The 21,764-nt window shown below is 45.4% G+C and overlaps 1 protein-coding gene across 7 annotated transcripts; it reads right to left on the bottom strand.

Annotated features, from left to right (window-relative positions):
• Window positions 1–8,828: 8,828 nt before the first annotated feature.
• On the bottom strand, window positions 8,829–20,629 carry CCNL2 (cyclin L2). 7 transcript variants are annotated; one of them, XM_075906695.2, is made up of 11 exons: window positions 20,291–20,616; window positions 18,074–18,148; window positions 17,700–17,809; window positions 17,260–17,380; window positions 15,851–15,915; window positions 12,981–13,080; window positions 12,789–12,893; window positions 12,469–12,610; window positions 11,547–11,664; window positions 11,372–11,464; window positions 8,829–10,144 (listed from the first exon to the last, which is right to left on the bottom strand). In XM_075906695.2, exons 1-11 carry the CDS (start codon window positions 20,582–20,584, stop codon window positions 9,793–9,795), a joined length of 1,575 nt encoding a protein of 524 aa, XP_075762810.1. In that variant the 5' UTR covers window positions 20,585–20,616; the 3' UTR covers window positions 8,829–9,792. The 7 variants fall into 7 exon arrangements, 5 of the variants coding, with proteins under 5 accessions (XP_075762810.1, XP_075762811.1, XP_075762813.1 ...); XM_075906696.1 differs by having other exon boundaries at window positions 17,700–17,874; window positions 20,291–20,356; XM_075906698.2 differs by lacking the exons at window positions 17,260–17,380; window positions 17,700–17,809; window positions 18,074–18,148; window positions 20,291–20,616 and having other exon boundaries at window positions 15,005–17,244.
• Between the last annotated feature and the right edge of the window lie 1,135 nt (window positions 20,630–21,764).

Genomic DNA, 21,764 nt, shown 5'->3' with positions numbered 1-21,764 from the left:
GAAGAGAAGCCTGAACCCTGGGCTCAAATACTGCCTGCAACTTTGAGAAAATTGGAATTTGATTCCAAACTTTGGGACTTGTATCTTGTGGCAATGGATCCTTAACTAGAGTTCAGAAAGAACCAAACCAAAGACCCAGCTACCTCAGAACTTTGCTGTGGCTCACAGCAGTTCAATTTAAAAAAAAAAAAAAGCAGATGAACTAGAGCCAGGTTCAGAAACATTCCTGAAACTTGGCAGCAAAGCAGGGCTCAGTTCTCGGAAGCTGGGCTCAGCTTCAAGCCAGCTGAGCAAGTTCTCAGGTGGAAAGGTTCCATGCCCATTACCAACCACCTAGGCTATCAGTATGATCCCATTTAATGACTCATGTAGGGTTGTCAAAACATCAGTGCTTGTTTCAGGGAAAAGATACCTCAAGAGCCTCAAAAGAGGCTGAAGGGAAAACTGATGGGTGTCCAGGTATTTGTGCTGCTCTGTCACCTGCCAGCCCAGACAGCCTGATGGAACCTTTCTGTGGCTGGTGTCACATGAAAAGAAAGGATTTGCAACAACCTGGAATCACACAGCTAAAATCTGCTTCTGAAAGGAAACGTAAGAGAAAGCACGCGCTGGCGTACGTCCAGCTTAGCGGGAAGTCCGGTGTGTTGAACGGAATATTGAGGAACTATTGACTTTGATTTTTATCTGCTTCCGTTTAAGTACCCATTCTCCAGATGCTTACTGATGCTCTGTCTCTCACCTCCCTCCCTTTTTCTTCCCTCCCCTTCCCCTCTCCTATTTATTTTGAGTGTACACATCCCAAACTCATAACTCCAGTCATCTGAAGAAGTGGGCTGTGCCCACGAAAGCTCATGATCCCATCTACATGTTATGTTAGTCTATAAAGTGCTACCAGACCATTTGTTGTTTTTTTCTCAACCCTCAGTGACCTTTAAGAGAACGGCTTAGAACCTCTCAAGAGCAAACAAAGAGCAGGCCACTGGAATGTAGACTCTCACCAGCTTTCTGTTAAATACAGGTGGGGAGTTTACTGGACTCATTAGGAACTGCAGACTCTCAGCTCTCCCCCTGGAAGCTTGAAGACCCTAAGAGGGAAGACTCCAGAGGGGCTGGGTTTCTGCCATTCACCTCTAGTGTGGGAAGCCAGAACTGGTTTTGCAATGGGATCGACACTCACCTCACAATAGCGCCCCCTTCTGGTGTAAACTTCTAACAGAGGCCCATCCCAGTGCCCTCTGTAGTGCATCTCCATTCAGTGCCATTCCCTTAGTTTGCTGGCTCACTCTGAAGGGGAGTGGTGCCCCGAGGGCTTTCCCTCCTGGAAACAAGCCCTTTGCCCCTTACTCAGGGCTTAACCTTCACATCCATGAGTCTCATAACAGCTCTCAGCTGGGTAGACAGGCCAGGCTGGGCTGACCTGACCTCTCTTCCAGGTCTGGGCTGTAACTGAGCTGCCTCTAGCCCTGCAGCTCCTCTTATATAGTCCCCTTCTGACCCCTGATTGGCTGGTTCCCTCCTAGCTACTCTAAGTGCCCGGAGAACTTCTCTATGGCCCTTTTGGCCGTAGGGTCTAGCCCCATTACACGTTCCCATGTTGATGGTTCATTCAACTCTGTGCTGTAGAAGGAGATGGGCTGAAAAAGACCCTCCTTTTCCACATCACTTTAACCAGTGGCCATCCACTACACCGTGGAAAGGGTGCCCTTGAGAGTTGGGGAGGTGGTTGTGATGCTCACCCACTTCTTGAGCTCTGCTGAGTTAAACCAGGAGTTGACTTTGGCATGTTTTCCATTTTCAGGACACTTCATAAGCAAGAGCCAATGAATTCTGGCCACACGTCTGGGAAGTGGAGAAGTGAAAATGGTTATCCTCAAATTACGAAGCAGGACCCAGCGTGAGAGACTGTGGCCTACCGGAGACCTCTTAGGAATCCTCCCTGTTGAGATTTAACTTCAGACGCGGTTTTGTGCAAGAAAGCCCCGATCGCCATTTTCACCATCGGGGCTTTTTTGGGCAAAACGGTTCTCAGTTGTCTACAGTGGCCCTCTTGCGCAAAAGCATTTGCACAAGAGGGCTTTTTCCCGAATGGGAGAGTCATTGTATTTGCGGAAGAACACTGACAATCTTACATTAGATCATCAGTGCTCTTGTGCAAATTCAAAGCGGACAGTGTAGACAGCTGGGAAGTTTTTCCGCAAAAGCGGCTGCTTGTTCCCATTGGCCAAGAACAGTGATCCATAGTCAACAGGAGCTGCAATCACAGTATCTGTGGCCACACAGGTAAATAGAGTGGTGGGAGCCCGTGAGGAGCTATCCCTGGCAGACCAGACCCAGCCCGTGGGCCGATATTTGCCCATTCCTGGTCTACAGGATCTCAGTTTTAAAACACCACCCCTGCGCCTGTCATTTTCCACTCCAGTTCATCTGATGACGTGGGTTTTACCCACAAAAGCTGATGCCTTCATACATGTTAGTCACTAAGGGTACGTCTAGACGACAGGCTTTTGTCGACAGAGGCTTTGTGGACAGATACTGTCAACAAAGCTTCTAACGACAAAGAGCGTCTAGACGACAGCCAGTTCTGTTGACAAAGCAAGGCGCTTTGTCGACATGAGAGTGTAGATGCAAAGGACAGCGTAGATGCAATAATGCCTTCTGTCAACAGAACTCTGTCGACAAAAGGTGTTATTCCTTGTAGAATGAGGTTTACCGCCGTCAACAAAACTGCCGAGTTCTGTCGACGTCGTATCGACAGAACTCAGCTGCAGTGCCAGAGGTTCCCCACTCATGTAGTCTAGACACATGCTAAGGTGCCACAGGACTCCTCCTTGTTTTTGCAGATAGAGACTAATACGACCACCCCTCTGAGACCGAAAGGGGTCACGGCTGATTACGAGCCAGCCCCACCTTCCCAAAACCTGGATGGTGCACCTGCTGGTGCTTTGGGGTCAGGTCTGGCCCTACCACGAGGTGCCCTACCGGACGCCTCAGGTGCCAGATTGTGTGTGGGGGGCACCACTAGGACCCAGAGTGTGGAAAATTGTGTCTGGTGCTGGTGCAGATGTATTCTCTCTGCTCTAGATGCACAGAGATGCTGGAGCGCTGTGGTGGAGGAAGGAGGGCAGAATAGAGACCTTTCAAAGTTTTGGCCCAAGCGAAGGGGTATGGGGGCGTCATTTGAGCTCCCTGCCTCAGGTTCCAAAATGTTGTGGGCCGGCCCTATTTGGGGTTGCACATCTTGCAGAAATCTTCCCTATGGCATGTGTGCAAGCTGCTTTGGCACCGCTCCTGCCATTATATCAGCACTGCCAAGCTTGGCTTGTGCCTAGCGGGAGCCCCGGCCTGGTAACAAGGCCCATTAGCATAGATCTGATTAGAGAGCACAGGCCTTTGGCCCATGCCCTAGCCCAGTTGGATGAAAAGCAGGGGGTGGGAAGGAAGGAGGATTCCTGGAATACCGAGGTTAGATGCTGAAGCACAACTGCCCTTCTAAAAAGTTGTGTGTGCGCCAAATAAATCAGCCACATTCACCAGCTTCGGTCTGCGGCTCCTTTTGCACAGTCAAAGGCTCTTTTCTTCCATGACCGACCCAGGCCAGATTCTCCGCCGGTGGAAACCGACACGGCGCTCCTGCAGCCAATAGGGCTGCACTGGATCACAGCAGCTTCAGCTACCTCATGCTCTGGCTTCACCTTGCAGCAATTTCTCTCCATTCTTGACCGTTGCCATGACCCTGTGGAGTTCCCCATGGGGTTGTTGTTGTTTTTCCTCAGCAAGAACACGTTGTTCATGTCTAGAACAGCATGTTCCTTTTCATCCTAAAATATACTCCATTCGGTCTGGGGCAGCACATGCGCCATGCGCCCGGAGGCGGGCCCGCGTGCCCTGGGGGGCGAACCTGCGCATGCGCCATGTGCCCGGGGTGCCAAAATGGCTTGGGCCGGCCCTGCTCAGAGATTGATAAAGCGCAGTTAGTGGAAGGTTCAACATGTAGCCTGCTAAGATACATCTCCTCTATCCTAGCCTTTTCTTTTAATATTTTTTCAATAGTATGCCAGTAAGGAAATGCTTGCAGGACTTAATTTACTCTGTATAAATTAGCTTTATTGTGATAAAGTATAGGGTTAAAATTATTATTTTTATTTCCTGTTACTCTTTGATATGCATTCTGTGAGGATGATGAAAGATCTTGCAGTTAAACGGTTTGGCTAGAGATGGACCATTACTCAATATGGCGTGAGACGAGAAGTTCAGATCTGCAAATTCCAGCAAAATTTAAGAGACCAGATTTCCTACGACCTCACCACAAGATTTCCCACCTTTTCTTTGTTCCAGGAATCGGTCTAAGGAGAAGTCAAGTGGATCATGGTAGGGATATAATAGTGTAGTTGATTAACCAATAAGCATAAGCTTATAGGTCCATGCTATAGACTACACGCGTATTTCCTTCCCCCAGCTCCTGCCAGTAACGTTTTTAGCAGTGTGGCCAGCACACTGGCTCAGCCCTGGCTTGCGACGAGTCTGGGACCTACCCCTGCTGCAGCTCTGCATTTCAAGTATATTAGGAGGCGGGCAGGCAGGCAACCCAGCTCAGTTCTGGCTCGCTGGCTTCAGGCCAGATGACATTAAGCAGCAGGCCAGAGGTTCCCCACTCATGGGCTAGATGAGCCATTGTGTTCTTACCGTGTTTGGATTAGAAACACTTCGGACGCATCAAGGTTACTTCGAGGTACTGACTCTCAGATTTTGTGTACACTGAATAGTCCAAATAGCCATTGAAGGGTGAAATTATTTGTTTTGCTTTGTGTGTGCAAAACACAAGTAAAGGCAGGTAGTTTGCTGGCTTTCAAACGGATAAAACAAGAGACCGGCTTGGTTAAAAGTAGTTAGCACAGCTCTAGGCTAGTATTTCCCACCCCCCTCAGACTCTTCAATTCTATTCCTGGGCACTGCGCAATCCTAATTTAAGTGCTAGCGTTTTCCCACAACTCAGCATATAGACAATCGCTTCTACTTGGGATACGTAGAAGCAGGCATTGAACATACCTAAAGATCAGACCCTCTAGTGAGACTAGTAATGTAAAATAATGCAACATTAGCAAAACCCAAGTGCATATAAAAGCTATTGTGATGAAACTATCCAGTAGCTACATGGAAAGCTAGGTAATCCTGGGATTTTACAGTAATCCTTGTGCACACAGACTTCAACTTGGGTCCAGCTCTCTTCACATCAGCTGCAAAATTAGACTGCATGCTGTGTGAGGGATAGGTGAGTCTTTCGTGTTTGTAGGAGGTTCCCATAGCTCCCCCACGGAATGTTGTTCTGATGAGGGGGTGGTTCCACAGGGAAGATCAAGAGGTAGAATTCCCCACGTAGACAGGACATTTGTATCTCCAAGGAGAGCTCTTTTCTGATACCCATATTGCTTTCAAAGCAAATTAAGATCAGAAAACAAGGACTCTTATTCAAGGAGACTTGCATTCACACGATTTTAACTTGAGCATTGTACTGATAGAGCTAGACCAGTAACTGTCTCTACCTGGACATCATGTTCTCATAGAAGATTACAGTTCCTTTCAAGAAATACTTAAGTTTCTTCTGCTCCAGTGTTATTCTTTGGAGAGGCTGAGACTTGCTGGATGGAATAAAGCTTAGTTAGTGGTTTAAGTTCAAGTTAAAAAATGAGAGGACATGCCAATAAACTTATCCACAGGACTTAATGGAGAGAGACTAAACAATGGTGCAGTTAAGTTTACCTCCACCGTCAGCACAATTAGCATCAAGTGGTTTTGCTTTAAAAAACAGGGTTTATTTTTTTTAAAAGAAACTCAGTCAGATGGCAGAGCAAGCAGCATTTAACCCTTCATTAGTGACAAAACAGCAACATTCATGATACTTTACGGCATGTGCAAGATGTGTTGAGTGACATTGGGTGCCTCCAATTTTATCCCAATTTGAGAAACTTTGAGACCTGATTATTACAGGTGTGGGGCTGACTCAGCACTCTAGATGATCCACAGGGAACAGCCCTGCTTTGGGAGCCAGCTCTAGGTCCTCTTGGCTGCTCTGCTCCCCCCGCTCCAAAGCCATCTGTGGGAAAGGGTAGAAGCTACCATGAGATTCACTGGGATATGAGAAGAGCTGGGGTAAAAATAGCAGGAAGAGATTGTTACGGTTCCGCTATAGAAACCGCAGCATTCTGGTCTCTTCTCCACCAGCAGCCCCTTTTGTCCAAGGCATTTTGCAAGTTATACTGCATTGCTTGCTTATTCCCATATCCAGAATATAATTTTACAACAGTGCCACGCCAATGGCTTGCTCACCCTTAAAGTTGCATACTACTGTTGAAGGGATACTGGACATGACACTGAAAATCTTTGTAAATGCTCATGAGGGGAGCTTGCCAGCAGATCAGTCCAATACATAAGGGCATTTATAATGCCCCACCCTCACTGTAATACTTAGGCTGACAATGGTTACTGTGACTTTCAAGCCAATAAGGATAGGTCTACATAGCCTGTAGCAGCCAACCTTTGAGCCCGGGTTGACAGGTTCCCAGTCACACTACGAATAGCTGTGTAAATGTCATAGCTCAGCGTTTCCCAAACTGTGGGCCGCTGCCCGATACCGGGCCGCAGGAAAAAAATACCGGGCCTCAGCATGGCTGGTGGCTGCGGGCAGGGCTGGCCTTAGGCCGATTCGGGCCCTCCGCCCCTGAACCCGGAAGTGCCGGCGAGTTACAGAGCCTGGGGCCCTGCTCCACCTATATGTGGAGCTGGGTCTCTCCCCCAGCTCTGCCTGGCGTGAGTCCCCCGCGCATCCTCCCACCCCACCCCCGTGTGCGGCTCCTCTTCACCGCCTGCTGCTGCCCATGTGCGGCGTTGCACATGGGCGGGGAGGACACCCGGGCGTGATGGCCCGGGATTTTAAAAGTCTTCGGAGGCACGTGGCAGAGCCACACTGGCTCCGGCAGCCTCCGGCCCCACAATGTGGAAGGCAGAAGGTAGGGAAGGGGCTTGGGCGGAGGCAAGGAGGCTGTGGCGGGCTTGTGCGGAGGGGGAGGAGTGGAAAGAGAAGGGGCTTGGGAGGGGAAGGCACCAAGGGACAGGGTGAAGGAGAGAGACACAAATGCCAGGGGGACAAGTGCAGACAATGAGCGAAAGGGCAGGAGGGGAGGTGTCAGTGGGATGGGGGACAGGGTGATGCTGGGAGAGGAGAGGGGCATTGGGGGCTGGAGGGGGAGGTGCTGGGAGAAGGCTTGAAACAAGGGGTGGGCATGAGAGAGGTGGGGATGGAGCAAGTCGTGTGTGAGGGCACAGAGGGCAGGAGCAGATGGGGTATCAGGGAAAGAGAGGGCAAAGGGGGCAAGGGCAGTAAGGGAAGGGGGAGGCACCAGGAGGTTTCAGGGCTAAGGGAAGGTGTAGGTGCCAGGGGATTCTGGGGTGAGGAGGGGAGAGCTGGCTACTGGAAGCAGCACTGGACGGGGGAATCGGGGCAGGCTGGGGAGATTGGGGGGGGCCAGTGGAAGCAGGGCTGCTGGGGGGGTGCAAGGCTGGGGGCAGGGAGCTGACCGGGGAAGATGGAGGGGAGGAGAGAAGAAGCGGCTGCTGGAAGGGGGGCTGGCCAAGGGAGACTGGGAGAAGTGGGGGGGACCTGGCTTCCCGGGAGGGGCTTGGGGGAAGCGGGGCTGGCCAGAGGCACAGCGCGGGGAACGGGGGGGAGGAATGAATCGGCCTGCAAAGAGTGGGACTGACCCGGCCATATGTAGATCTTGGGACGCTGCCCCTGTTACCCCCCTTCAAGCATAAAGCATGAGTTAGTCCGGCCTGGGGATTCTATTGTCCCCCCACACCTCTCGAGTAGTTGCCAACTGGCTGGCTGGTAGACACACTCATGCAGCCTGAGCACATTTACCAGCCAGGCAGTTCGAAACCACAAACTGATACATCTAGTAATAATACAACTTACCTAATGAGAAAATGCCAGACATGTTATATGTCTGGTATTTTCTCAGTTTGTTTTTTATGTGTTTATATTTTTGGGCTACAAAAAACAGTACAAAAAAAAAAAAAAAGGGTTCCAACTAAAGTAAAAAGTTTGGGAAACCCTGGTCTAACCAGCTTTCTGTCTGTCTTACAGTCCATTTATCCAATCCATATTCCTTAACTTGCTGGCAAGAATATTGTGGGCGACCATATCAAAAGCTTTGCTAAAGCTGGCACTGGGGGTTTTGGGAGGACCAGAAACAACGTATTTGAATATTCATCATTTGATTAATGAATATGCAAATGAACATTACCAGTCCTCCAAAAGCTCATGAATGGATTTACTAGTCCCCCTGTCAAAAAGTTTGGAACCCCTGATGTTTACATGGTTATTTTTAGATTGGTAGTGAGCCTGAGTCTTTGACGTAGGCTTGGAGGCTCGCAGCCCAAGGCTGTATACATGTGTCCTCATACAGTGTGGGTTAGTTGTTGCCTATCAGCATCCATCATTATTTTCTTTCAATAGATAGTAAAACTCATTGCTCCAGGCAATTAACCCTTTATCGCACCTGCACGTATGAAAATTCTTATAGACCTGCTCAGCTGCATACCTTTTAACTCCCTCAAGTGGCAAAGGAAGAGACCTGGTTTATCATTACTCGCATCCCCTGTGCTACAAAATTAATCTGAAACTATGTGTGTGTGGCAGCACACTTGTTTTAAAACTAAACTTACAAATTATTCATTTACCATACTTAAAGTCAGGTTATTTTTTCCCTTTACTACTAGACATAGAACAACTTAGAAGAAAGTGTCTGAATTATCACAGTAACATCACACAGTTTAAATACAAAATCAAATACTTTAATGAAATTAGGGAGCACAGGAACAGCTCAGATATACCACTAAAACGGATACCACTGGGCTGTCTATTGAACTGTTATTTTTACACCTTCTGTTTTTAAACAAGCAAGCAGATTGACAAACTACCAATTCTTCAGAGTGTCAAATATCCTGAGTATAATTATTCAAAACACATAAAATGTATATATATGAAACGTCTCTGAGCTGGTGGCCTGCACACAGCATTGCACAGATAAAAATATACTACTTTCAATACACAGAGCTAAATACTTTCACATTTCTCAGAATTCTCTACACAAATCTTAAACTGATAGAATTCAAGTTTTGTCTTTTCAGTATACAGCATTCACTTGTATTAAACAAATGCTTATTTACACTGTGGCTAAAGTGTAAGGGCTAATAAGGCCATATTCCCATATTGTATTGTTAAACACTGCAAAATATATACACAAGTGTAACCTAATATAGGTATCAGTTGTAGAAATATCACCTTACATTTGTACAACATAATTGCGTCAGTATGAAACCGCTGTTAGCACCAAGCCACTAATAGTTTTCATTAAATGTTTGAGCTTTCTTCTAGTTCCATCAAGGTCTGTTCAGCAGAATTCTCTAATCACTAAGCAGGGAAATTGGTGCCGAGTACTTCAATCCCAGAAATATATTAACACCATTGCACTACAGTATGCAAATATATCCATTACCAAAGAACAGGAGTCCAAGCATCCACTACAAGAGGGAGGCTCTTCAACATTTCTAAGAGACACTCCAGTAGCAGAACAACTAAACCATTTACCAAATTAAGTCTTCCACATTATATCTAACCAGTGTCTTTGGATTTATGCTAACAAGTAGAGTTAGCAAAGTTTACTGAAGCTAAGTGGTTTACAACCCAGGCTCCACCCTGAATCCCCAAGGACAGAGGAGAACCGTTTGTAACATTCATCTCCTATGCCTGCTGTGACCTGGGTGGTCTCGGTCATAGCGATGACCCGCACGCTCATAGGAGCGTGAACGCTCGTGTCTCTCTCTGTAGTAGTGACTTTTCTTTTTGTACTTCCCAGAATGATCAGAACGCTCTCGTGAGCGGCTTCGGGAACGTGACGAGCTCCTGCTGTGGGACTTCCTTGGCTTGTGTGCTGAGTATTTGTAGTCCTTTGACTTTTTGTAACTCCTCATTTTAGAGCCTTTGTAACCAGTACTGTGGTTGAACTGTCTCGGGGGAGAATCACTGCGACTCCTGGAGCGGCTGTGGGATTTGGAGCCACTCGATGTCGAGTAGCTTTCGCTTTTCCTAAAACAGGGAAACAGGAGGAGAACAAACAGTGAGGGCCTTAGCAATCAATGCCATTTGCAACATTAGAAGCACGCTGTAGGACACTGCAGATTACAGTAACCTTAGGTGCTATGTGGAACACAAGGAAAAAGGATTCTGAAGAAAATGATTTGATGCTGTCCTTTAAAATGCAATCTTTGAATAGAATTACTTGCTTGTAAACTACCATTCAGGCTGAAAGCTGCCTTCAGAGTATTTCCCCATCTCACACCCACAAAATACAACACTGTCGTGGGAACTCTGAGTAAATCAAAATGATTTTTCTGTGTGGGATTCTTTGTTCAAACAAGTTTACAGCCTGTCACTGCGTAGCAATATAATTTAATATTTTCATAACTCATTAAGGTACAGTATATATTTCCTGCAGAACTAAACCAGGTACCATTTATAATCATTACATTTGTTTTGGACGGGAAAAAACCCCACATGCTTTGAAATGCTGAACAGTAATTTTCACAATATGTTTTACTAATAATCCAAAGCCTTTTGCTATAAGTAGGAAGCTTTTAGGGCAGAAGAATTAAAGATGATGCATGGATTTTGGGGGGTTCCACGATTGCCTTTCGTGGATAGTTATGGTAAACTGGCTCAATTTACAAGTATACAGATGTTTAACCTCTCTAATTTGTAGCACTGAATACAGCTTATGGCATGAAAATCAAGCAGCCTTTCATACACTAAGCACCACCACCAGTAAGAGGCTTGCCAGGCCAAATCTGGACCTCAGTTCTGCTTGTGCGACTCCAGTATTTGGCCCAGGTATAATGGAAGGAGACTCCTAACCTGCTGCTATTCTGTTGATCTGTGAATCAAACAGAATTCATGTCCCTATCTACCAGCTTTGTCTATGGCAAAGAGTAAGAAGCAGTATAAACTTTGTCACTGACCTTAACAAAAAGGCTTACTAGTACAAAGAGCAGATCTGTTGGGCTAAGGGGATGTCATTCATATACAATCATTCTTCCAAACATAGCTTCGTTTGAAAGCTACAGTGGCTGCCATGCTGCATCTCCATATACTCAAGTCTAATTTCCAGAGTTCCAAACATTGTTTAAGTTTTGTACAAATGGCTGCAGTTACTTCAGAGCCCACTGATTACTGAAGTGAAACCCTGGGAGGGTACTTTGCCATATGCATAGCAGGCTAAGAATGGGACTCAGCACTCCCACCCATTTCAGTACATACCTGTGCTTAGGAGATGCTGATCTAGATGGTGATCTTGAATAACTCTGCTCTCGACTTCTGCTTCCACTTCTGCTCTCCCTTCCTTTCTGAATGCTATGAAGGACAGAATCCAAGTAAGATATAGATTTGGGTAACAAGAGAATCAAAGGCAAATTTTTATCATGTGGAATCTTACCCATTCACTGGGCTATTGGAATTTGTTCTTTTTGCTCCATCCATTTTTCTTTTGGCATTCTTCATTGCCTGCACAGGAAGGGGTGAAGGCTTATTTCCTTTACCTTCTTTTGGAGACTCTACAAGGAAAGTGTAAAAGTTTATACTTATCTCCCCTACATGTGCATCAAAGAGATGTCAATCTTTAGTGGGAAATCCAATCAAAGATGTGGCAAACAGTGGCTGAACTGGTCCCTCCCCTTACTAATGATTGCAAAAATTGACCAATTATCAAATCCCTTTAGATACACTTTGCAGTATACAAAAAAGGGATGAAGTAGGGTCAGAAATTATTCAAATCTAAAATAAATTCAAAGCTATAAACATACAATACCGAAAACAAAAAATACAAAACTTTAATCCGTGAAAAAAAACTTTAATCAAAACTGCCAGAACCAGCAATTTATGTAAATATGCCACATTATTTCCAATATCTTGGAAAGGCAGATTACTAATACTTTTGTATCTTCAGGAAGGTCCGCTAGGCAAAAGATAACACTAGCCAGCCAGTTTGCAAACAGTACTCACACCGGCTATTTCCAGTAGACAATGCTTTTGTTTGGTGTCTCATTACAATGGGATGATGTCCCAAAGCTACCTTTCCTCCAGCATACACACTCACATGTGGCCAAGAGAAAAAAATATCGGAAAATATCTTGAGTAGTTTGACTACTCCTTTTTGTAGAGCTGTAACACTGCAAACAGCAGTATTTGTATAATTTCAAATACAAACAGCTTAATGAAGAATTCACTGGAGGAATACCTGAAATCTAATTTGGCCAGACAGAGAGGATTCTTACTCAAGTTATGAAGTCACTCTAATCCCCACAAAACATGGGAGAAAAGCAATGCAGTCCAAATACACAAACTAGATTGATACCAACCATTTTTAGGAGCAGGGGAAAACCCTGATGTATTATCCAAACTGGGAGTCCCATCAGGTAGCAGACCTTTAGCTTGTGCTTTTGCCTCTTCAATTGCTAGTTTTTTCTTTTCTACTTTGCTTTCCAGATAAGACAAGTCAACCTGCAAATGAACCGAAGCGTTCAACTGACCATCCATGCTCTGAAAGGATGTGACTTTCAGGGCCTGAAGCCTTCTCCCCCTGAAATTGGGAATTTTGCAACAATGGGAGCAACAAGTGTTGTCCCATGTTCTGAGCAATACTAAATTTATTCTGAATACATGATATAAAGCAGCAAACCTTTTTCCGAGTATACAGCTGCAGGATTGTTATACAGATTTCTTGAATTTCCTCCTCTGTTGCTCCAAACAGTAGAAACCAGTGAGGACGATTAGGAAGTGGGATCTGCAATTGACAAATCACAGGTCCAGTTTTCTACTACATGAAAACCTTAAATGTAAACTTAAGCAACATAAAATAGATGATGTTCACCTCCAATGTTCTAGCTGCAAGGTAGATACAGGCACAGGCAATACTTTCTGGCTGGAATCTAACAAAGACATCAGTTCGCAGACTGTCATTCATGTAATTCCTAAAAGACAAAATAAGGGGAAAATTGCAACCCCCTGCAGAATTCCTCAGTTTTAGTCTCTCCAATTCTACAGTAACTACTTCTCTATGCATTCTATCACTAAGCTCAAATGCTTTACTCCTATAAACCTGAAGAGAAGTTAGAAAAATTACTTCAAAGGGGATGGATATGTGGTTGGGAATAAATTTGACTGGCTGTCCGACAAATCAGTTTTGAAAGAGAACCAATTTTAACTTTACTTTTCCCTCTAGGACTACTGGCCTGCGCTCTCATGCAAAAACAAATGTTTTTGTAGAGACAAAATCTGTCAAGTACTCAGTAACAGAAATCTAGGCTCAATCCCAGAGTGCAGAGAAGCATGCAAACTCAAAGCTAGCGTTCAAAGTTGCCGATGCTGCCGGAGTTCTTCGTAGAAAAGCAGTCCACTTCAGAGTGTGCCCATTTCCACATAAATACTTTTGGAACCTGTCCATTTTCCATTAGAGAGTCAGCATCCAAGACAGAATCCATTTGTGATGCAAAAAACCAGCCGCAGAAGAAATCCAGGTATTTCGGAACATCAATGCTGAGGATGGGTCAGTATTCTAACAGATCTCCTCTTCTCTGGCACGTGACAGTATCGTTTCCAAATTGTCCCATTTCAACAAGGTTTCTTAAAATGAATGTTCACAGAATGAGACAACTGTAAAATATTGCACATATTCCACAACAGTCAGTATATATTTTAAAAGATTTTGATTTTTAAATCCTTAAGGAAATTCATATTTTAAAAGTGCTTTGCATCTGGATTTGTCAACAAGTGAAATGCTTAAAAGATGTAACTTGGGCAAGAGATAAAATACCACCCAGAATGAAGGCCACTGGGTAGTTATACAAACTTTTTAATAAGCTTTTGAAACGGATTGTGGGTGGGTATGCAGTCCACAAGGACACTCAAAAAAACAGCCCACGGCCCATTTAAAACCCGTTTACAGGTGCTAATGAATTCTAAAAGGAAAGACGCTCACACTTCTATCAGCATTTTAGTCCTCTACCAGATCTCAGTTCTAATACCTGGGGAATGACTGAGACCACTGGAAAAACAGTGGCAAGTTAAAGACTTAGTCTTGACTCTCCATCTTGCCAATGTAGAAAGCTTACACTAAGTTATGCTATTCTACTTTGTTTTTGCTATGGAGACAATGAGGGAAATCAGAGAAAGCTTTTATGAAATGAAGTGCAGTGAGAAGTATTATTCAAAGGTAAGGGGAATGAATGGGCTTCCTTTTCCAAACTGCTAAAGTAAAGTGTCTAGTTAACTGTGCAGCTGGCCTTTGGGCTCAGAGTTTGGGTGCATATAGAACTCAACATTTGTTTAAAGAACTACTTTTTGTTGAAGTTATGTAAATCAGAACATTTCAAACATCAGTTATACTGGATACCCACTACTTTTCAATAATGCATCTATGCTGTGTCCACATGCACATTTTTAAATGTAATGGTTGGGCATTGATCTAACAGTTATTTCTCTGCAACCCAAACAAAGGGAAGCTGGTTCCTATAGTCCTACTTTACATGTACATTCTGAACGCAATAGTTGTGTATAATTTTGAAGTGGAAAGTGTCCAGTGCCATTGCTGAACTCAATTCCAAATTACAGACCTTCTAAATCAAGTATGTTAAGTGCTGGATTAAATTTACACAAATACGATAAAACACTCTGAAATGTTAGTTCACCCCATAAGATTTAAATCCCACCTTAAATAGGACTTTTTTTTTTTTTGCATTTTATAAAGTTACAGCATCTTTAACACAGTTATAGCATCTTAACATAAACAGTTTTCATACAATATACAATAGAGCCAAGGGCACAACAATAAAAAAAATCAAAAGTATAAGCACAGGAAGCAGTTGGCCAGTTACTATACTATCGTATTTATACCACCTGTCTAGAGTCAGCCTTCTCTTTGTAGAGCCTGCTTTGGTTTGACTGAAGACGGCAGTTATCCCTGCACCATAGCGCTTGGGCAGCAGAGGAGAAGTCTTAGTCACTTACCCTCAGAGGCTACCCTTTGATTAAAAGAGTACAGAAAAGAAAAGTCAAAATAGGTTCTCCATCAAACAGATCACAGTACCAGAGAGTTCAGTCAGCAGAAATATGACCTTTAGATTCATTATTCCAATTCTGAAATCATGTCATTGTTTTCTGAATTACAAGTTTGTTACAATTAAAAATCAGGAATTTTTAACTTTGATACCCATCCCCAAATGATTCTCTTCACTACAGTGAAGCAACAAGGCAGGCAGCAGAAGTTTCAAGGCAAATGCAAAAAACACTGAGTTATCCAGTCTTAGTAGCTGACATCTTGGATTATCCATGAGGATAAAAGGATGTGTCGAGGGTTCCTGATGCCCTTGTTGCAACCAACAGCTCAAGTGTTGGGAAAGTCTGTCTCCCACCATCAGCGACGGACAAGAACTGCACGCATGATTTACCCAGAGAAACAACCACTTAACATATTCACTTTAGAGGGAGGGCAAAGAGTGGGAGAAGAGGGAAGAAAGAGCAAGGGGTGATGGGTTTAAAGCTATCTTACCAGTAAAGACAGCGCCTGAAACTTAGAGAGGCCGACCAACATTTGGGTAGTAGGTTGGGGCACTCCAGGAAACACTGGAACTGTCTATTCCATGAAGATAGCTGTGGGCTACACCAATGTTGCCCAGAGTGCCTCAAATGACATATTTCTGCCACTGCCCCGCTGATCTCTTACAACAAGAAAGATCAACTTACCAAGAAGTCTGGACCAGGTGTTGGTTACGTTCACATTCTAATACCTGAAGGTACATAACGATTATCTGGAAGATATGGGTTATTGAGTTATTACCAAGAATCTCTAGAGCCAAATATTTAATTCAGAGGGGTGTCCATGCGGCATTTGCTATTCTGTTCTAGATTTTAATACTCAAGTATCCAGAGTGAGAGCGCATGCTTAGAAGTTGCCTAGTGTTTACTCAGGTAGTTTCTGCCTTCAAGTGCAAGGGAGAAAGAACAGGCTCCAAAAGTTTCTGTGCACAGCCAAATATGATCTCCCTCATACTCCCCTCTTTCTGAGATCAGTCATTCTACTTATCTAGAAGTCTTGCTTTCAACTTAGTTTTCAAAAAAGATATGCTTTTCTAATATGAATACATTCCCTTTCTCGCTGCCAGATAGGAGGAAACATGATCACCTGGGAAAAGCGGCACCAGCCACTACAAAACATTTCTGTTGAGAGACTCTAACAACATTCTTCCTCTTCTGCTTATGTAAAGTCCTACATAATATATTTTAAAAGGTTCACAGAAGCATAAGAGACAACTGAGAGGTTGTGAACCACAAAAAAACCCAAAAAGGATTACAGGAAATTCACGGGAATTGGAGGATAAAGGAGTACAATCATTCCTGTGATCAGTACCCCAGTAATAAGGAGGTTCAGAAAGAAACACAGTGGTGGCAGACAGAGAAAACCTGAAGAGATCAAGGTATCTACACATTTTTAACCAGAAGGCTCTTTAAATTTGAGATAAGTGCATTTACAATACAGCAAACCCAAGAGGTCTGAAGTAATATACTGCCCATTACTGCAAGACAGAGAGCATTTACCTGCAGTACAAGGAAAAGGAGAATGCTTACTCTATTTCAGCAATCTTTTATTACATCAGAACAGCAGCACTGATTAGCTCTTAGGGGGAGCAGAGTCTAGCACACTTTGGGGAAAAGCATTCTTGGGAATGAAAATTTCACATAACCATTAGTAATGACAAGTATTATCAGGCAACTAGATTATATAAAAAAGATACTCAAATGCCTCATCAAAAAGGAATTAATTCATAATGTTCAGAATTTGACACCAAAATTACCTGCTTATTCAATAATAAGTTGTTTTCATGCTATGACAAAGTGAAGAATCCAAATACAATTAAATCTAACCAGTTCTTAACATCTGCATCCTTCTCCAGTCTTCACTGACCAATGAGATACAAGACCAACTATTAAGACTCTCTTGAATGAGAAACAAGATAGCAAAATCACAGTAAGCTAGCTTCACTGATTTCAGTATTGTGAAACAAGAAGCTTATTCAGTGTAATAATCTGCCAAAATAAACAGCGTGTAAAACACACCCCTACTGTTTTATAAGCTAGCTGAACATCATACAAACCTTATGAGGGTGCTTTACATGAACACAGAACCCCAGCTCTTTTAAAACTCTTCTCTCTGCCTTTATGATTTGGTTCTTCAAATTAACATAATCTTGATCCAGCAGCAGAGGTACAGGTTTTCTGTAAGACATTTCAGTTTCCATCAAGAAAATATGAACTGCAAATATTGAAAGACAACCAACTGTCTTACTTGGACACATAGGTGAGTTACTATATTTTGCCTCACCCTAGCTAGTATTTATAACAGTAAAACATTTCAATTTTTAGGTTTTCACTCCCCAAATAGTTTTATCCATATTCATGATGCATCTGAACTCCCCCATAAGCACAGCAACAATTATGGCTAGCTGGGGAATTAAATTCAGGCCCTCACATTTGGTAGTCTCCACATTAAAATAACTGGCCACAAAGAAATGGACATTTCAGATTCTAAACTTACTTTTTCTCTCTTAGATGTCGAAGGCGATGAAACACGTTAATTACATCTCTTATACGCCTTGGTGCTTCTTCAATTTTGGATGCCAAATGAACACAGGCCATTGAAACATGCTGAAATATAAGTATTGCAACATACTGATGTTTTGCTCAAATCTGGAACTGATCGCCTCCAAGAGCTTAAGGAGGGATAACAAGAGAAAATGTGGTAAAACCAAGAAATATTCAAAATCTGAGAAGTATGTTACAATATGTGTAAAACTGTGTTTAACTAACCACTGTACCTATAGCTCAAAAGTTTCCTGTACACATAGTTCAACAAGGCATCATACACGCTCTCAAGAAATCATATAGCACTTTTTAAAAAACAATTCTTACCTCCATGGAATGCTTCACAAAAGATTTTGTATAAAAGAAACGCTGAAACAGCACCTGCCCTGTTGCCATTGCCACCTAGAGAGAAAGGAAGAAATGGTAATTTCCAAATGGTAACATCCCCAGACAGGGTTCTAGAGCAAGATGAATTAGATAACTGACTTGAGTTCCACAAAAACTATTAGAAATGCCTGACTCAGCACCAAGCCGTTCTCAAAGGAAAATAAATTACTTAAGGCTTACACTATAATGGGGATTCTTAAAACAGATTACACAGCAGAAAAGCATCACCTGCAGCAAAATATTTTATGGATAGAGCCCTGCAAATCCACTTAATATCTGCAGGTATTAGGGATATAAAGGTGTAACTGGTTACCCGATAAACGTCACCTTACTGGCATACTTATCAGGGTAACTGGTTAACCAACACTCAGCTGGACCAGTCCCTAGCCCACCATGTCTCATTAACATTTTAAATAGGATTTTACACCCCCGTGGGTATCCACCTCTGTGGGCATGGCTGCAGATATCTGCACTCAGTTTTGCAAATACTGATGCAGATACAAATTTTCTTTCTAGAACCCTAGCAAATTTGCAAATGCCACTTTATATTAGGGATGTTAACTATCATGTATTTGTAGAATCATGTAACTGCCAGATTTTTTCGTGGTTACACACAGGGGGCTTTGTCCCCCGCTCTGATAGAGGCAACAATGGGGGAGGGGCGAATCTGTGGGAGCTGATGCATGTGGAGAGTGGGCTTGAAGGCCACTTCCCACATGTACCAACTCCACAGAAGCTGGCTCCCCACACATACTGGCTCACGCCTGCCCCCACTGCTACCTCTGTGGGAGGGGGAGAGGGGGAGGAGAGAGCGGTGCTTCACAGGCACTTAAAAGCCAGTTCCCCACCTCTCTTCCCCTTGCTGCCTCTGGCACAGAAACAGCAAGAGGGAGAGGTGGTTACATGTAGTCATAAGATTAATTGATAAGTCCAGGCTTATTGGGGGGGGAGAGATGGACTAACTATTAACATCCCCACTTTTATAGCCACAGATATGGATGTGAATATTCAGAATATTCATGGCTCGGTTGTGTAGATATGGATACAGATACAAACTTTGTATCCACACAGTGCTCTATTTATTGGGACACTCTGAATTAGTTCTGAAGGTGGACAGCACAGTCCAAATGGCTCCAGGGCTCTGCCATCTAGCAATACACCCCTACTTTGTTGGGTTAAGTTTATTGAGCAATATTAAATGGCAACCACCAACTCATAGCCGAGTCATTTTCATGTTTAACAGTGAGTCAGCACTAAATGTCAAATACCATCTGCCCCCAAGCCGGTCTTTGTGGTTTCACAATCGCATATTTTTAAAAAATCTCCCTTGTTGCCATGAAAACATATTCCTATGCAAAACAGCTAGACAGATTAAAACCGCTAAAATAAAGATTATCGGTAGTAACAGTAGACAACAAAAAAAATAGAAGCCAAAACTCTCCCCCTCTCCCCCGGACGTTAAAAAATGGCCTCTATAACTTTGTTTCTGCCTTATTCGCTTTTTTTGTAACCCCTCTGCCTTCCCAGCATCACAGTAACATGCAACGATCAGATCTGTTCGAATGGAGACTCGCCAGGGAATACTCGATTGGCGACTTGTCATACGAGAGATTTTACGAAACCTCCCCTGAAACACGAGGCAACATCGTGCCCTTTACCAGCGGCAACAGGGGAAGCCGGGAGGGGGAAATGAGCGAGAGTAGGCCGGCCTGGGAAACACACAGGGCCCAGGAGGGCCGAGCCAAGGCAGGCCCTGCCTGGGTTTATGGGAAGAGGATGACGTCACTCGCTTCCGCTCTCCGCGGAGCCGGTCGCGACAAAGCGCGGGGGGGGAGGGGGATGGTTCCCCATGAAGGACACAAGCGGGGCTCGCTGCTTAGTCCACAACGGAACCGCATCGGGGGGCCCCCCGGCCGCCCTCCCCCCTGCAAACGCGGCGGGCGGAGCCGGGAACTGCCCCGATCGCTGCGGCTCCGGGTTTTCCCCAGGCCGGGAAGGGGGAGGGGAGAGCGGCGCTGCGGCCGACAGAACAAAGCCTCGCTCCCAGGCAACAAAGGCCCCGACCCGCCCGCGGGCCCGCAGCGGCGCCTCGGCCTCGCTCGCCCCTCCCCCCGCCGCCGCGGCCTTTCTCCCGCCGCTGCGCGGGCGCGGCCTCACCTGCGGGAGCCGCAGCAGGATGCCGGCCGCCTGGATGAGCTCGCAGCCGGTGACGCGGAGCTGGGTCTCGGTGTCGATGTCCAGGCCGTTGCCCATGGAGGGGGTGAAGCGCAGCGCGTGCTCGGGCAACAGGCAGTTCTCCAGCGTGATCAGCACCCCCGAGTACAGCCGGTCCCCGATCAGCACCGCGCCGGGAGCCGAGCCGCCGCTCCCCGACGGGGCCGGCCCCGCCGCCTGAGGCCCGCCCGGGCCCGCTGCTCCCACGACCGCCGCGCTGCCTGCCCCCGCCGCCATCTTGGGCCGACGCCTCAACGCTCGCTCCTCCGCCCTCCCCCCACTCCAGCGCCCAGAGCCGGGCGGGCTCCCGCCCCCTTCTCTCGGCGCTCGCCTCCCGTTGGCGGGCCGTAGCGAGGCGCCGCTCCCCGATTGGCTGGCGTGACCCAGGCTCTGCGGGCTGATGCAAGCGGCGTGACGCAGCGGTTGGGAATTCGAAACAGGGTGGAGCAGGAGGAACTTCCGGCGCGCGCCGCCCGCCCCAGCCAGACAAAGGCTGGCTTCCTCCCCAGCTGCAGGCCCTGCATGGGGGACCTAGAAAGACTCCTTGGAACGCGGGGTAGCATGGCCAGGCCTGTGGAACAAAGCTGGAGCCCTGCTCCCTCCCTCTTACAGGTGGGGTGGGGGCTACTACAATCCCCCAACCCTGTTACTTTTCAGTAGGAGCCCTAAGGTGCGCTCCAGTCACCTTCTCAAGCTTTTCTCTGCTAGGCAAGAGGGGAAAGCAGCTTTTAAAGTTTTAGTTAATGATCCCTGACCAGCAGCAGCTGGGGGTTTTAAGGGACAAGCCTATCCTCCAAAATCCTCTGTCTGCAACACTAACCAAGCCTCCCCACTTTAGTTTTAGCTTACACTATTACTCAAAAGAGAGAAGGAAAAACTCTGTAGCACTTTAAAGACTAACAAGATGGTTTAATAGGTGATGAGCTTTCGTGGGCCAGACCCACTTCCTCAAAAGAGACCAACACACACACACGCTTTCGTGGGCACAACCCACTTCTTCAGGTGGGCTATGCCAAAAGCTCATGTATATATTTGTTAGTTTCTAAGGTGTTACAGGACCACTCTTAGTTTTAAGTTAGACTAGCACTGCTACCTGAGACTTGTATTACTCATAGGAACTCGCATAGAAACTCTCTTCCACAGCAAAAAGAACAAGAAGTCTGCTGGCACTTCAAAGACTAATTTATTAGGGCATAAGCTTTAGTGAGAACACTTATCTTAGATCCCTAGTTGTAACTGGTTAATTAAATGGGAAGGTTAACCAGTTAACTGAACAGAGGCTGCTCCTGCCTAGTTGCTTCCAGGCCTGCACTGGGCTGCTGGCTCCCAGTCCATGCAGGTGTAGGGTGATGCTTACTGGTTAACCTAAATACAACTCACTTCCTTAGATGCTAGAAGCAAAAGGCCAAGAAACAGC

Source organism: Pelodiscus sinensis, chromosome 24, assembly GCF_052426305.1.
Source record: "Pelodiscus sinensis isolate ZL-2025 chromosome 24, ASM5242630v1, whole genome shotgun sequence".
NCBI lineage: Eukaryota > Metazoa > Chordata > Testudines > Trionychidae > Pelodiscus > Pelodiscus sinensis.
The sequence above is the reverse complement of the archived record's forward strand: the minus strand, read 5'-3'. Positions and strand labels throughout refer to the sequence as shown.

Bases quoted from the DNA above. Each gene is read 5' to 3' on its own strand.
- CCNL2 (XM_075906695.2), bottom strand. From the start codon at position 20,584: ATGGCGGCGGGGGCAGGCAGCGCGGCGGTCGTGGGAGCAGCGGGCCCG. The intron at 17,810-18,073 runs GTAAGAATTGTT...CTTATATTTCAG, and splicing joins TTGTGAAGCATTCCATGGAG to CATGTTTCAATGGCCTGTGT. The intron at 12,894-12,980 runs GTGAACATCATC...TGTCAATTGCAG, and splicing joins TTGCAGCTAGAACATTGGAG to ATCCCACTTCCTAATCGTCC.